General features: G+C 44.9%; 1 protein-coding gene across 2 annotated transcripts in view; it reads left to right on the top strand.

Moving 5' to 3' along the window:
- Positions 1 to 17476, top strand: part of LOC120978499 (flavin-containing monooxygenase 5-like) — a 463632-nt gene that overhangs the window by 441892 nt on the left and 4264 nt on the right. For both annotated transcript variants that reach the window (XM_040406667.1, XM_040406666.1), the window contains exon 8: positions 2164 to 2236. In XM_040406667.1, the coding sequence (XP_040262601.1) occupies positions 2164 to 2236 (73 nt within the window). The remainder of the gene's footprint in view (positions 1 to 2163; positions 2237 to 17476) is intronic.

Here is a 17476-nt window from a genome sequence, read left to right as displayed (position 1 = left end):
TTTTCTACTGAAATACGCCACTAAATGCTTTCACCACAAACAGCTGCAGAAGTGAACTGAGAATATTTTTTTCTTTTTGTAATGAAATACGCCATTAAAAGCTTTAAACACATATAGCTGCAGAAGTGAACTGCGTATATATTTTTCTTTTTGTACTGAAATACTCCACTAAACGCTTTCACCACATAATACTGCTGAAGTGAACTGCGTATATATTTTTCTTTTTCCACAAATACAAGCCACTAAAGGCTTTTCAACATAGCACTTGCACCCCAAGAACAAATTGCTGGAATGACAGAGCTGTGTAATGGCTATTTGGATCCCCAAATAATCTTTACCTGCCCTTGTAAATCGTTTTTCTAGCACTGTCGCTAGCGCCTTCAGACGTCTATCCCTGCACTAAGATGCTGTGAAATGATTCCTCCCTATCCTTTCCCTGCACTTATAAATCGTTTTTTCCGTTTCTTTTTGTCACACTGAGGTTTTTCCGATTGCTGTCCTTAGCGCCTTCTCATGTCTGTCCCTGCACTCCGAACGCTGGAAAATGTCTGAATCCAAGATGGCCACCGTAATTATAGGGCTGTGACATCACAGGGCTTGCTGATTGGCTGCATGCATGGCATTATGGGTCATCCCGCCTTACCAGAGTTCAATGCCCCATGTCCTCACACCTGTAGCTGCCATTTTACCACCATTTTAGGAAAAATTGCAATTCGTTACTACGAAGTGCTAGGAAATTTGCGTTCGTTGCAAATCAAATTTTTCCTGAAATTTGGATCGAATTCCACTTCGTCAGTTTCAATTCGCTCATCTCTAATTACAAGCGGTCAGATAACTCCTCTGATGGATTTCACTGTAAAGGGGGAAAAGCAGCATACATTATATGTGAAAACATGTAGGCTGCAGAAGACAAACAGGTTGAAAATTTGTAAACAAGAACTATAGAAAATAAATGTTTTTTAGCCCCAAACAAATAATAAAAATGCATGTCCATTGCCTTTAACTATTAGCCATTTGCTGTTATAAAGGGGTTGTGCAGCATCAGCTGATTGAAGAGGAGGCGTCGCTACGTTATCTTCAAGATTACACTGCACACACGCTTGCAGCTGGTGGGGCAGTGTAATTATAAAGGTTTGTTTCATTCAAGTGAATGGAAAAAGTACTTGTAATTACACTGCACCGATGAGACTTCCGAGTCGATGCACAGTGTAATCTTGAAGAGGAAGTAGCCTCCTCTTCAAACAGCTAATCGGCAGGGGTGCAGGGAGTTGGACCCCCACCGCTCAGATATTGATGACCTATTCTGAGGATAGGTCATCAATATTACTGCGCAACCTCTTTAAGTTTCAATATTATTGCTGGTTAATTGACATTGGCAATGAAAATATTAGCCAATAGATTTTTGCTGCCAGTAGTTTTTTGTACTCTTTTGGTGATAGTCCTAGAATGTATTTCCTGAATATGCACTTAAAGGGGTTCTCTGGACTTTTAATATTGATGACCTATACTCAGGATAGGTCATCAATATCAGATCGGCAGGGGTCCGACACCCCCGCCGATCAGCCTTATGAGGAGACGGCGCACACAGTGTGCCCGTGCAGTCTCCCGTCTCTCTTCCTACTCTGCTGCTGCCTTACCATAGATATAGCAGCAGCAGGAAGAGAGACGGGAAACGCCATGTGCACACTGCGTGCGTAGTCTCCTCATACAGCTGATCTGATATTGATGACCTATCCTGAGGAAAGGTCATCAATATTAAAAGCTCGGAGAACCCCGTTAAGCACAAAATGTGACCAAGTGAAGAGAGAAAAATAAAAAATGCCAGGAGATCCATGCAGTGATATGTCCTCTTTGTTGTGACTGTTCACTCTTCAGTGAAAGCAGCAAATTTGCCTGGGTCTGGAACGTATTAAAGGTTCCTATAATCCACTTGACAGAGAAGCTGTGCTTTCTATAGCCGTACATGTTTTTCATAAAATATATCCATATATGTAGAATTTCACTGGTTTAAAAAAAAATTAACATGACTATGTAATGCATAGTGTAAGAGCAAGTAATTTTATAAAAAAATATTCATTTTCAGAATTTGTTATTTAATACACATATTCAGTATAAAACATGATAATGATTATTATTAACTGACCATTTCTTTTCAATTTACAGGTTTGGTACAACTGCCAAGTAAAGAGAGCATGACCATAGATATAGTATACAAAAAGTACAAAATGTCCAAACGGTATGTTCTAAAGATAATGCACTTAGATGCAATAGTCTTAGGAAGATGATATGGGATGCCAGGTTATGGAGGAAATGTAATGTAAAAAAAACAAGTAGTAAACTTAGGGGACCAAATTATGTAAAGTATACAAATAAAGACAGCACTGCCTGCATCACAGTGGATAAAAACTGGAAAGGGAAACTCTAAGGGGTCATACACAAGAACATATTTTTGGTCCGCATCCGATCCGCATTTTTTGCAGGTCGGATGCAGACCCATTCACTTCAATGGGGTCGCAAAACTTTTGATATGTCATAGTTACATATCAAAGGTTTTGATTGGTGGAGGTCTGAGTGCTAACATTGCCAACAATCATTACAAAGAGGAAAGAGAAGCGCTGATATAGTATGTCGCACTCATCTCTGTATTAGAAGTTAATGAGACTAGCCCATAGACTTTTATTGAGCTTGTCTCCTGCAGCAAGGAGAGAGAGTACACTATGAAAATTGAAAATTTGGAGGGTTTGCCATTTCAGTTTTCGCCTCTGGCAGTAGATAGACTAGGTGCACCCCTGCTTAGTAGGAACGCTTGTTAAAAGTAGGAATAAAGAAGCTTTACAGGAGGAGTGGAGACTGTGTGAGGAGGAGCTCTCCTTGACTGATGCCCAGCAAACTGACTACAGAGTCACAAACTGTGAGGATCCAAGTATCTTTCCTCTGCACTGTACCATACCAAAAAGTCAGGAGTTTTAACCCCTTCTGACCTGTCAGTATGGCTGTAATAACTGAGGTCTGTGATATTAGCAGCAGCCACTAGTCTCACATCTATAAATGTGTGCCCTCTCCTTCCTACACACTGTATATAGAGATGTGGGACCCCCTGTACACTGCAATGGGGGATCACATTATTATCATTATATACAGTGTACAGCATACCTCCCTACCATCCCAGATCCAGCGGGACAGTCCTGGATTGCAGTGGCTATCCTGCAGTCCTGGAATGGCTGAGGTATGTCCCACTGTCTGCTGTCTCTATGTCCATAGGATGCAGAGACAGCTGATTGTAATGTTGAAGCAAGGAGCCATTCATTCCCCACTTCACCATTCAGCTGCCGGTGCTCCCCTGCAGTAGCACCACCATATGCCCTCACACATCGTGGTACTGGACTGTGATGGGGCACATATCTGGGCATAACTACGGTGAAGGGGGCACAATGTGGACATAACTACTGTGAAGGGGGCACAATGTGGGCATTACTACTGTGAAAAGCACAATGTGGGCATAACTACTGTGAAGGGGCACAATGTGGGCATTACTACTGTGAAGGGGGCACAATGTGGGCATAACTACTGTGAAGCGGACACAATGTATGCATTACTACTGTGAAGAGCACAATGTGGGCATAACTACTGTGAAGGGGCACAATGTGGGCATTACTACTGTGAAAAGCACAATGTGGGCATTACTACTGTGAAAGGCACAATGTGAGCATAATTACTGTAAAGGGCACAATGTGGGCATACCTACTGTGAACAGGGTACATCTGGGCATAACTACTGTGAAAGAGGCATATCTGGGAATAGCTACTGTGAAGCGTGCACATCTGGAGGCATATGTAAGCATTACTACTGTCAAAGGGGCACAATGTGGGCCTAACTACTGTGAAGGGGGCACACGTGGGCATTACTACTGTGAAGTTCTGTGGATTCCATTATTTTAAATGCATAGGGTGACATTTTTGGCAAATTCACAATTAAATATGCATGTAAAATACGTCGATTTTACTGTGTATTTGTAGCAGTATTGTAAAATCCGTGACCAGTATTCTTTTTCTGGCCTATTTGGACATGCCCGAAATGAGCCTTTGAAGGGGGTGTAAATGTGTGTATTAGAGATGAGCAGATCAATTTGTACAAATTGATTTATTCATCAACTTTGTTGTACAACAAGGGTCTGCCCACCTGCACAGCAGGCTCTCCCCTCCAGCTTAATTGACAGGGCCAGACATTAGAGATGGCCTTACGGCTCGCCACCAGCGTCGTTTCGCGGCGAACTTTGCTCGTTCGCGGTTCGCCGAACATGCGAACATATTGCAAAGTCCGCCGTAGCCATATTCTTTTGTATTGCGCTGAACTTTGACCCATGACACATCCATCAGGTGGGACAGGACAGCCAATTGAGACATTTCAGCACATGGACATACACCCTACCCTATATATAAACCCAATCTGGCAGCCATTTTACATTCAGTTTTTTGCCAGTGTAGGGAGAGGTCCTTTTAAGAACTGGTATAGTTGTGCTATCGATAGGTGTGACATACAGAGGGGTGTGATATACCTATAATATAATTTCTAACATAGAAAGTATATTATAGTGCATTTGTATTGTGCAGCAGTTGTGTGCGGTTCTGCTGCGATACTGCAGCTAGATAGAGTGACAAACGCTATTGGAATAACTAATTGCAACTGGTGTGATATACCTTTGCCCCCCCCCAAAAAAAAAAATGAGGGGTGTGATATACCTTTAATATACCTTCTAACATAAAAAGTATATTATAGTGTATTTGTATTGTGCAGCAGTTGTGTGCGCTTCTGCTGAGATACCGCATCTAGATAGAGGGACAAACGCTATTGGAATAACTAATTGCAACTGGTGTGATATACATGTTGCCCCACCCCCCAAAAAAAAAAAATGAGGGGTGTGATATACTTTTAATATACCTTCTAACATAAAAAGTATATTATAGTGCAGGAAGAGGCCGGCCATTCCACAGGGATGGTAGTGGTCTAGCAGGTGCACCAGGTCGGAGCCTAAGTGGGAAGTTGGAGAAGGTGCGTACGATTACGTCAAAGTAAGCACCAGAGTTGGTTGAGTGGCTCACTCAGCCTTCCGCCTATGCACCCTCCTCATCCTCTGTATCAGCAGCCTCCTCACTCTCTGCTGTGTGCACCCCCAAAGACACCATCACCACCATAGCTCCTCCACTGGAGTCAGAGGAATTATTTTCCCATCCATTCCCAGACCCTACCGATGCGCAGCCATTCTTTGCATCGGATCAGGAAGAGGAAGTAGAAACAGCCGCCAACCAGCGGTCTGATGACAGTACCCAGATCAGCCCAAGGAGGGTGGTCCCCGCTGTTGCTGCATACTCCGAGATCTCTAATGTCAGTGCTGGTGAAGGTGACTATGATGACGTGTCGATGGACATCACATGGGTGCCCACAAGATAGAAAGAGGCGGGGAGGTCAGAGGGAGATACGGACCAGCAGATAAGGGGGAGACGCAGGCAGAACTTGCAGTGCACAGGAGGCAAAAAGCAGACTGCAAATGTATCTGGAGCAAGCCATCCACCATGCACGGTCACATTTGGCGCTCCCAGGACGCCGACACATGGCTCCGCAGTGTGGGATTTTTTTTAACATGTCAGCTGCTGACAATAGTGCTGCCATCTGCAGCCTGTACTGTCAACGCATAAATCGCGGTAAGCCCAACACTCACCTAGGGACGACCGCCTTAAGAAGGCACCTGGCCTCCCATCACCGAGCCCAATGGGAGCAACACCGTCAGAACCCACAAAGCCACACTCCTGGCACTCCATGTCCTGCCTCTCCTCATTCTCCTCTCTCCTCCCATTTGTCCTCAACTCCACCTTCCACTGTGCCATTGTTGCGTTCATCTGGCAAAAAGCAGGCTTCCGTGGACCAAATGTTCGAGCGTAAAAAGTTTATGATGCCAGATAACTCTGTTGCCCAACGGCTGATCACTGGCTTGTCGGAACTGCTAGCCCGCTAACTACTGCCATATAAACTGGTGGACTTGGAGGCCTTTAGAAAATTTGTTTCCATTGGCACACCGCAATGGAAGGTCCTCGGGAGGAAATATTTCTCCCAGAAGGGAATACCAGAGCTATATGGCCATGTTTAGCGGCAAGTGAATGTATCTATGGCACACAGTGTCAGTGCCAAGATACATCTGACCACAGACACGTGGTCTAGCAATCACGGGCAGGGAAGGTACATAACTTTCACTGCCCATAGGGTGAACCTTCTGACGGCCGTCAAGCATGCAACCCGTGGCACCCGTGTGGATTTGGTGTTAACGCCACGGATTGCGTACAGGCCTCCCTCTTCTTCTACCCCTCCTATTCCATCCTCCGTCTCCTCCTCGGCTGACTCCTCATTTTCCACTGCTACCGCCTCTTCTGCTGCACCCCCCAAGCTCCCCAGAACCTATTTGACATGCCAGATAAGACGTTGCCATGCTTTGCTGCAACTGTTTTGCCTGGAAGCCAAGAGCCACACCATCCCCTGCACTGCTTTCAGCTCTGTGGTCACAGGCCGATCAGTGGCTAACCCCGCTCAATTTGACAGTTGGTAAAGTGGTGTGCGACAACGGTGCCAATCTGCTGAGCGCACTGAAACAGAGTAAAATGACACACATGCCGTGCATGGCACATGTCCTAAACTTGGTCGTTCAGCGATTCGTTGCATATACCCTGGGGTCCAGGACGTCTTGCAGCAGGCCAGGAAAATCTCTGACCATTTTAGAAGATCTTACACTGCCATGGTTCGCCTTGCTGATGTTCAGCGGCGACACCACCTGCCCGTCAGACGTCTGATTTGTGACTGCCCGATGCGATGGAACTCCACCTTGTATATGCTTGATAGGCTGCTCCAGCAACAACGTGCAATTAACGAATACCTGTACGAACTCGGCAGCAGGACAGGTTCTGGGTAGCTTGGTTTCTTTTCACCTTTCAGTGGCTGCTCATGTGCGACTCATGCAGACTTCTGCGGCCATTTGATGAGATCACCAAACTGGTCAGTCACAGCCAGGGCACCATCAGTGACATCGTACCTTACGCCTTCTTTCTGGAGCATGCATTGCATCATGTCATTGATCAAGCCATCTAGGAGTAAGTAGCTGGAAGGTGAGGAAGTCGCAATGCTGAATGAATTCTCAGGGGGGCTACTCCATCTGAGACAAGTCAGCAGGAGTCTGAAGAGGAGTCAGAGGAGGATGGTGGCTGGGGGAAGGAGGAGGAGGAGCAAGAAAAGCAGTCTTTAAACTTTTCGGGGATCCCTGGTGTTGTTCGTGGCTGGGGGGAGGAGACCGAGGATGACATTTTCCTGGGCGATGAGCAGGAGCCAGGGCGCTCCACCGCTTCCAATTTAGTGCAAATGGGGGCCTTCATGCTCCAGTGTTTGACGAGGTTCCCCTGTATAAAAAGCATAAAGGGCAAGGACCAGTACTGGGTGGCAACATACTTAGACCCCCGGTACAAGCACAAAATGGCACTCATGTTACCAGCATCACAGAGGACTGTCAGAATGTAGCATTTCCAGGCCTTGCTGTGAGAGATACTTCATTCTGCTTTTGCGGGCACTGGCACAGGAATTTCCACCCACAGCGAAACAGGTGCGGTTACCAATCCTACCACACCTGCAAGAAGAGGGCGGTTTGAAGATGTGTTGGTCACTTCAGATATGAGATCATTCTTGCAGCCAACCCATCGAGAGCCCGCCCTCCGGATCCAGCCTCAGGGAATGCCTAGACCGACAGGTGTCCGACTACATCGGGTTAACAGCCGATGTGGACGCTCTGAGAAGCGAGGAACCCCTGGACCACTGGGTGTGCAGGCTTGACCTGTGGCCAGAGCTGGCACAATTTGCCATGGAACTCTTGGCTTGCCCCTCTTCCAGTGTGCTGTCCGAAAGGACGTTCAGCGCAGCAGGGGGAATCGTGACCGATAAGCGCACTCGCCTAGCTCACAACTGTGTGGACTACCTCACATTTCTAAAAATGAATTAGGCATGGATCTTGGAGGAATTCAACACCTGTGACAACCACGTTTAATTGAATTTCCTCATCCCAGCCCACACATATCCGCCACCACACAGAACAAAGAATGGTCCCTGTCTTATATAAATATAAAGACCTTTTCTGTCTGGTGAATGCCTAATGTTTGGGCCCTGTACTCCACTGGCCTGCAGTAAAATTGATATCCAATGACCATCTAATATACCTCCAGCCACATAATCACTTGATATTTTCTGTACGGTGAATGCATAAATTTTGGGGCCTGTAATCTAACTGGCCAACAGTAAAATTGTTATACAGTGACAGCCTAATGTACCTCCAGCCACATAATCACTTGATCTTTTTTGTACGGTGAATGCATAATTTTTTGGGGCCTCTAATCTAACTGGCCAACAGGAAAATTGTTATACGGTCACCGTCTAATGTACCTCTAGCCACATGATCACTTGTTCTTTTCTGTACGGTGAATGTCTAATGTACCTCCAGCAACATGATCACTTGTTCTTTTCTGTACGGTGAATGCCTAATGTTTAGGGCCTGTACTCCACTGGCCTGCAGTAAAATTGATATACAGTGACTGCCTAATGTACCTCCAGCCACATAATTACTTGATCTTTTCTGTCCAGTGAATGCCTAATGTTTGGGGTCTGTGTTTCACTGGCCTGCAAAAAAATTGATATCCACTGACCGTCTAATATACCTCCAACCACATAATCACTTGTTCTTTTCTGTACGTTGAATGCCTAATGTTTGGGGCCTGTACTCCACTGGCTGCAGTAAAATTGTTATTCAATGACCGTCTAATATACCTCCAGCCACATAATCACTTAATCTTTTCTGTCCGGTGAATGCCTAATTGTTGGGGCCTCGGAGAAATTCAACACCTGTGACGACCACATGTTATCGAATTTCACCTATTATCCTTTGGGGTTTATTCCATCCAGCTTAGACTAGTGTCCCTTGATTCGTGCTTGTAGGGCCGGCACTCAGACATCTGGTTCATCACTGAACAGATGGTTCCCATTGAGGTCGGCATCTACGGGCAGATGTTTATCAATGGATTAGTACATTAATTTTAGTCCAGGGCACATCTAGTTGGTATTGGAACAGAGCACCCTGTCCGCAACACGGTGCATACTCCAGGCTGAGTGGATCCAACACGGCCGGTTGGCCTAGTGATGCAGCCTCTAGTAACGCACCAGCAGTGGACTTTCTAGTGACCCTATCCACATTTGAGCGTTACCGCGCCATGCGGCTTCATGCGTCATCTTGAACTGACTCATATTGTGGTTAGGTGGTGTTCTAGAATTTTAATATAGGTTGTAGTTTCCCCCTCCCTTTTTCCCTTCTTGTGAAATAATAAAGTATTAGTTTTACCAGATTTTCATAGCGTTCCCGACGACAGTGATATAATTTTGATAGGTGGAACGTATACCCTACACCAGATATTTGTCAGTGATATGTTTTTAATCCAATTTCATATTTTTCGTTCTATTAAACATATGTATTTGACATGTATTTGTACTGGCCTACAGTAAAATTGTTATCCACTGACTGTCTAATATACCTCCAGCCACATAATCACTTGATCTTTTCTACAAAGAAAAAAGGGGGTTAGTCAGCACATCCCAATGCGCAGGTGCACGTTGCCACTGCTGAAAACATAAATAAAACACATAGTGCAATAGTACTAAATAAAGTACAAAAACATATTATAATGCTTATGCTATGCTAATAAATTAGAGATGCTTGGCAAATACATTTTGTACAAAAATATTTGAGCCCGTCTGCCACACGTCAAGGTGATCTCTATTTAGATCAAAAAAATTTTTTATTGAAATATTGCAGAATAATAACAAGTCTTTGACATGAATGAGATATTTTTGTATATAGAGTATTACAAACATATTATCAACCGTATTTGTACAAAAGCTTTTAACATTTATTAGTGCGAGTCAAATCATGTCTCGTCGATACAGTTTTATCATTTTTTTTTAAAAGAATAGAGAAACAAAGATTTGCCGATTATTTAAACATAAAAGGAAATAACAGGATTTGTCATTCTTCAAATATATCTTAAACCTGGTAATCTTGTTAATTTTTCAAGAGGAGCAAGGAACATATGTTCAAGCTTTAAAAAAAATAATTATTGGATACATATTGTTGCATCAGATTATCAATTCTAGTAATATAAAAAAAAAAAAAATAACAATCAACTTGAGGTTGGTCGGTTCTTGTCTACAGCTCGTTTATAGAGTTGAACGGACACCTGGATGTTCGGGTTCGGCAGGTTCGGCCGAACTTGAAAAAATAATTCGGGTTCGGGACCCGAACTTGACCCCGAACCTGAACCCCATTGAAGTCAATGGGGACCCGAACTTTTGAGCACTAAAATGGCTGTAAAAATGTCATGGAAAGAGCTAGAGGGCTGCAAAAGGCAGCAAAATGTGCTTAAGAGCATTGCAAATTCTCTGCAAACAAATGTGGATAGGGAAATGAATAAAAAAAAACATAAAAGACCATAAAAATAAAAAAAATTAGGAATGATGAAGGAGGAAGAGGTTGAGGAGGCGGTTAATGGGTGGATGTTGGCGTGTAGGCTCACATGGCGGTCTAGGTGGAAGCGGCGGCGAAACAGGAATAGGTAGCCAACACAGATGTGTGTTATTTTGCATTTTTACATAGGGGTATCCCCCAAAATATTGGGACATATAAAAATAAAAAAACTAATAAGTGCACTTGAGTACAAGGATGGATGGTTGAGGCTGTTAGAACGGTCTATTCTGCACAAGGTACAGACAAGTCCTGAGGGATCCAAGCCTGGTTAATTTTAATGAACGTGAGCTTGTCCACGTTGGCTGTGGACAGGCGGCTGCGTCTGTCTGTAAAGACGCCTTCTGCCGTGCTAAATACACGTTCAGAGAGTACACTGGCTGCAGGGCAGGCCAGCACCTCCAAGGCATACAGGGCAAGCTCTGGCCATGTGGACAATTTGGAGACCCAGAAGTTGAATGGGGCAGAACCATCAGTCAGTACATGTAGGCGTGTGCACAGGTACTGTTCCACCATGTTGTTCAAATGCTGCCTCCTGCTAACATGCTCCATATCAGTAGTTGGGGCCGGTTGTTGCGGCGAGGTGACAAAGCTTTTCCACATGTCGGCCATGCTAACCCTTCCTTCTGAGGTGCTGGCGCTGACACAGCTGCGTTGGCGACCTCTTCCTCCTCCCCTGCCTTCGCCTTGTGCTTCCACTTGTCCCCTGGTGTCAGTCGGGAATGCTCTCAGAAGCGCGTCTACCAGCGTGCGCCTGTAGTCGCGCATCTTCCGATCACGCTCCAGTGAGGGAATTAAGGATGGCACATTGTCTTTGTAACGGGGATCCAGCAGGGTGGCCACCTAGTAGTCAGCACACGTTAAAATGTGGGCAACTCTGCTGTCGTTTCGCAGGCACTGCAGCATGTAGTCGCTCATGTGTGCCAGGCTGCCCAGAGGTAAGGACAAGCTGTCCTCTGTGGGAGGCGTATCGTCTGCGTCCTCTGTATCCCCCCAGCCACGCACCAGTGATGGGCCTGAGCTGCGTTGGATTCCACCCCACTGTGAACATGCTTCATCCCCATCCTCCTCCTCCTCCTCCTCCTCCAGTCCTCGTCCTCCAGTAGTGGGCCCTGGCTGGCCAAATTTGTACCTGGCCTCTGCTGTTGCAAAAATCCTCTTTCTGAGCCACTTCTAAAAGACTAGCCTAAAAGTGTTAGAGATGACCCCTCTTCCTCCTCCTCGTCCTGGGCCACATCCTCTTCCATCATCGCCCTAAGTGTTTTCTCAAGGAGACATAGAAGTGGTATTGTAACACTGATAACGGCGTCATCGCCACTAGCCATGTTGGTGGAGTACTCGAAACAGTGCAACAGGGCACACAGGTCTTGCATGGAGGCCCAGTCATTGGTGGTGAAGTGGTCCTGTTCCGCAGTGTGACTCACCCATGCGTGCTGCAGCTGAAACTCCACTATGGCCTGCTGCTGCTCGCACAGTCTCTCCAGCATGTGCAAGGTGGAGTTCCACCTGGTGGGCACGTCGCATATGAGGTGGTGAGCGGTGAAAGGGATTCTCATAATCTTACTTTTGATACATCCCAGATTAGACATATATTATACAAGCCTCATCTCTTATGGCATGCAGCACATCGAATTAGCACATATCACACCCTGCCAGTGCTGGACACAATAGCAGCCTCCCTGAACAAAGGAGCTATTTAACATCTCACCTCACATACAATGAAACAAACTAAGTTAACCTATTCAACTTGTTAGCATATAGAGGAAAACCTGTTCAATGTAAAATAGCTCTTTTGCAAGTATTGTATATAGCAGATACCAGCATTGTTTAACAAAGTTTCAACTGTATTTTGACAACACATGTTTCCCAAAGGCCTCTTGAGAAATACCAGGATTGTTCCAATTGGATCTTGAGAGACAATATGCGCCCACCCCCAAAAAGCCCTATAAGTATGTGCTGAAAAGTAAAGATGTCAGATATTTAACCACCTAAGTTCAGTCTGGGCTGGTTATTTAACTCCTGATCAGAAGCAAACTGGATATTTATTGCACAGGGAAATATTCATGGGTTGGAGGTCTGATGCCTCATCTTATACCAGCATAAACCTGCCTGAAGAAAACTGCTAACAAGCGGGAAGGCCGAAGTTACGCTGTAGAGCAGACAGCCAAGCAGCGGCAGGATGAGAACGCCGGAAGCGCGCACAGACGACCCGCACTTTACGCAGCAGCTCTAACATGTCGGGGTAGTTGTGAATGAATTTCTGCACCACCAAATTCAGCACATGCGCCAGGCAAGGGATGTGCGTCAAACCGGCTAGTCCCAGAGCTGCAACGTGGTTTCGCCCATTATCGCACACCACCAGGCCGGGCTTGAGGCTCACTGGCAGCAACCACTCGTCGGTCTGTTGTTCTATACCCCGCCACAACTCCTGCGCGGTGTGGGGCCTGTCCCCACAACACATCAGTTTCAGAACAGCCTGCTGACGTTTACCCCTAGCTGTGCTGAAGCTGGCTGTGCTCCCGCTTTTGCTACACTGTTGGCTCGGTCTCACCACTGCCTCTTCCTCTGAACTCTGAAAGTCAGTGGCACGACCTTCATTCCATGTGGGGTCTAGGACCTCATCGTCCCCTGCATCGTCTTCCACCCAGTCTTCCTCCCTGACCTCCTTTTCGGTCTGCACACTGCAGAAAGACGCAGCAGTGTTTCGTCATCATCAGAGACGTGCTGAGGTGGTATTCCCATGTCCTCATTAGGAAACATAAGTGGTTGTGTGTCAGTGCATTCTAGGTCTTCCACCCCTGGGGAAGGGCTAGGTGGATGCCCAAGGGAAACCCTGCCAGCAGAGTCTTCAAACAGCATAAGAGACTGCTGCATGACTTGAGGCTCAGACAGGTTCCCCGATATGCACAGGGGTGATGTGACAGACTGATGGGCATGGGTTTCAGGCGCCACCTGTGCGTTTTCTGCAGAAGACTGGGTGGGAGATAATGTGACTGTACTGGATCCACTGTCGGCCACCCAATTGACTAGCGCCTGTACTTGCTCAGGCCTTACCATCCTTAGAACGGCATTAGGCACGACCAAATATCGCTGTAGATTCTGGCGGCTACTGGGACCTGAGGTAGTAGGTTCAGTAGGACGTGTAGCTGTGGCAGAACGGCCACGTTCTTTCCCTGCACCAGAGGCTCCACCAACACCACCACCACGACCATGACCGCGTCCCTTATTAGATGTTTGCCTCATAGTTAGCTTTCACAAAACAAAGTAAAAAGTGGTTAAGTCTGTTAAAAATAATTAACCGCCAATATAAACCCTGATGTAGGGTATTGCGCTCAATTTTTTCACCTAAGTAAGCAAAAAGCTGTATTTCTGGCCTAAGTGTGACACTCATTTATGCACGTCTAATCCCAGATGTGCACTATATGAAACAGATGATTTTTTGTTCACCCCAGTAAGCAAAACGTTGTATTTCTGGCCTAAATGTGACACTCATTTATGCACGTCTAATCCCAGATGCGCACTATATGAAACAGATGATTTTTTTTTAACCCCAGTAAGCAAAAAGCTGTATTTCTGGACTTGCAGACATGCAGATATCCTGTGCTGGTGCAAGTGGCGTACATACAGGGGTCGCACTTGCGACTGGGCCCGGCACTCCAGGGGGCCCGGCCGCCTGTGGACCCGCCCTGCAGTAGTGCTGTGCCTGTATAACCCGGGCGGCTGGCCCGGGGCCCGCCCCCCCAGTGTTGAGTTTCCTTGCTGCCAGCCCTACCCTCCCTTGAGTCTCCTCCCCCTGAGTCTCCTCCCTGGCCGGCGTTGCGGCGTGCCGGACATGAAGTTGAGATGCAGGGACAGGGAGAAGGCGCCCGGAAAAGAAAGGGAGAGGGAGAGCGCTGCGCAAAGAAGCCGGTCCGGCTTTCAGAGTGAGTGAGGTCTGATGGGGGCTGAGAGTTGGGCAATGTATGTAAAGTTATGACTGGTGACTTGTGCTATGAAGTAATGTTTTTTTTTCTGTTGTCTTGGGGTGCAGCTCTTTTGTGTAGGCACTTCTATTGAGCTTCTAGTATATGCTTGGATGTAGCAGAGCTGGTTTTGTCATGCATTTCTTTTGCCTTCATATGGTAAAATACTTAATTGGCCTATCAATGGCTTTATAACTAACTCTTCTATATTTCTGTAGCCTACAAACTCTGACTGCCCAGTTGGGCTGAAACTACTACACCCAACATGTTCTGGCAGTAATAGTAAATGGATATTGGTGCAATTCTGAGCTACTAGTCTATATTTATTATAGACTAGACTCCCTGATCACCCCCCTGTCATTGATCACCCCCCTGTAAGGCTCCATTCAGACATTTTTTTGGCACAAGTTAGCGGAAATTGATATATTTTTTTTTTTCTTACAAAGTCTCATATTCCACTAACTTGTGACAAAAAATAAAATCTCACATGAACTCACCATACCCCTCACAGAATCCAAATGCGTAAAATTTTTTAGACATTTATATTCCAGACTTCTTCTCACGCTTTAGGGCCCCTAAAATGCCAGGGCAGTATAAATACCCCACATGTGACCCCATTTCGGAAAGAAGACACCCCAAGGTATTCGCTGAGGGGCATATTGAGTCCATGAAAGATTGAATTTTTTGTCCCAAGTTAGCGGAAAGGGAGACTTTGTGAGAAAAAAAATTAAAATATCAATTTCCGCTATGAACTCGCCATGCCCCTCATTGAATACCTTGGGGTGTCTTCTTTCCAAAATGTGGTCACATGTGGGGTATTTATACTGCCCTGGCATTTTAGGGGCCCTAAAGCGTCAGAAGAAGTCTGGGATCCAAATGTCTAAAAATGCCCTCCTAAAAGGAATTTGGGCCTCTTTGCGCATCTAGGCTGCAAAAAAGTGTCAAACATGTGGTATCGCCGTACTCAGGAGAAGTTGGGCAATGTGTTTTATAACTACCCCACAAGTGACCCCATTTTGGAAAGAAGACACCCCAAGGTATTTTGTGATGGGCATAGTGAGTTCATGGAAGTTTTTATTTTATCGCCGTACTCAGGAGAAGTTGGGCAATGTGTTTTTTGGGGTGACTTTTTACATATACCCATGCTGGGTGACAGAAATATCTCTCTAAAAGAAAACTTTTACCATTTTTTTTATACAAAGTTGTCACTTGACAGAGATATTTATCTCACCCAGCATGGGTATATGTAAAAAGACACCCCAAAACACATTGCCCAACTTCTCCTGAGTACGGCGATACCACATGTGTGACACTTTTTTGCAGCCTAGGTGGGCAAAGGGGCCCACATTCCAAAGAGCACCTTTAGGATTTCACAGGGCATTTTTTACACATTTTGATTTCAAACTACTTCTCGCGCATTAGGGCCCCTAAAATGCCAGGGCAGTATAACTACCCCACAAGTGACCCCATTTTGGAAAGAAGACACCCCAAGGTATTTTGTGATGGGCATAGTGAGTTCATGGAAGTTTTTATTTTTTGTCACAAGTTAGTGGAATATGAGACTTTGTAAGGAAAAAAAAATAAAAATAATCATTTTCCGCTAACTTGTGACAAAAAATAAAAAGTTCTATGAACTCACTATGCCCATCAGCGAATACCTTAGGGTGTCTACTTTCCTAAATGGGGTCATTTGTGGGGTGTTTTTACTGTCTGGGCATTGTAGAACCTCAGGAAACATGACAGGTGCTCAGAAAGTCAGAGCTGCTTCAAAAAGCGGAAATTCACATTTTTGTACCATGGTTTGTAAACGCTATAACTTTTACCCAAACCATTTTTTTTTTACCCAAACATTTTTTTTTATCAAAGACATGTAGAACAATAAATTTAGAGAAAAATTTATAAAGTAATGTCGTTTTTTAAAAAAAAAATTACAACTGAAAGTGAAAAATGAAATTTTTTTCTAAAATTTCGGTAAATTTCAATTAATAACAAAAAAAAGTCAAAATGTCAGCAGCAATGAAATACCACCAAATGAAAGCTCTATTAGTGAGAAGAAAAGGAGGTAAATTTCATTTGGGTGGTAAGTTGCATGACCGAGCAATAAACCGTGAAAGTAGTGTAGTGCAGAATTGTAAAAAGTGGTCTGGTCATTAAGGCTGTTTAAGCTAGGGGAGCTGAGGTGGTTAAGTATCAGGATATCAGGGTGTACCTGTATGCCCTATGTCCCCAAGAGGTTAAAGGGGCAGCCACTTTGAAGGTCACTGTAAAAGGGGTGGTCAATGTTAAGGGGGCGGGCACTGTGGAGTTCACTGTTAAAGGGGCAGAGACTGTGCAGGTCACTGTTAAAGATGCAGTCACTGTTAAAGGGGCGGGCACGGTGGGAGTCACTGTTAAAGGGGAGGGCACTGTGCAGGTCACTGTTAAGGGGGCAGCCACTATAAAGGTCACTGATAAAGGTGTGGTTAATGTTAAAGGGGCAGGCACTGTTAAAGGGGTGGGCACTGTGGAGGTCACTGTTAAAGGGGTGGGTACTGTAGAGGTCACTGTTATGGGGGAAACAGTAGATATCTTTTTACGACACACGGAAACATAAAATGAAATAGATGAAATATACCAGCGCAAAGTCGGGTCCTTCTGCTAGAAAAAATAAATAAAAAATATATATATATATATATATATATATGTATATATATATATATTACATACTGTATATATATATATATACTGTATATATTTATACTGTGTATATATATATATATATATATATATATATGTGTGTGTGTGTGTGTGTATATATATATATATATATATATATATATATATATATATATATATATATATGTCTTTCAGCTAGAAAAGCCAATTCTGTCTGTTTTGCTCTGATAAAGGACTTTTGTCCTGATTGGCCGGCTATGCTGTGGTT

The sequence above is a fragment of the Bufo bufo genome, chromosome 9 (assembly GCF_905171765.1).
Source record: "Bufo bufo chromosome 9, aBufBuf1.1, whole genome shotgun sequence".
NCBI classification, from domain to species: Eukaryota; Metazoa; Chordata; class Amphibia; order Anura; family Bufonidae; genus Bufo; species Bufo bufo.
Note: the sequence above shows the minus strand (reverse complement) of the source record. Positions and strands in the feature narration are given on the sequence as shown.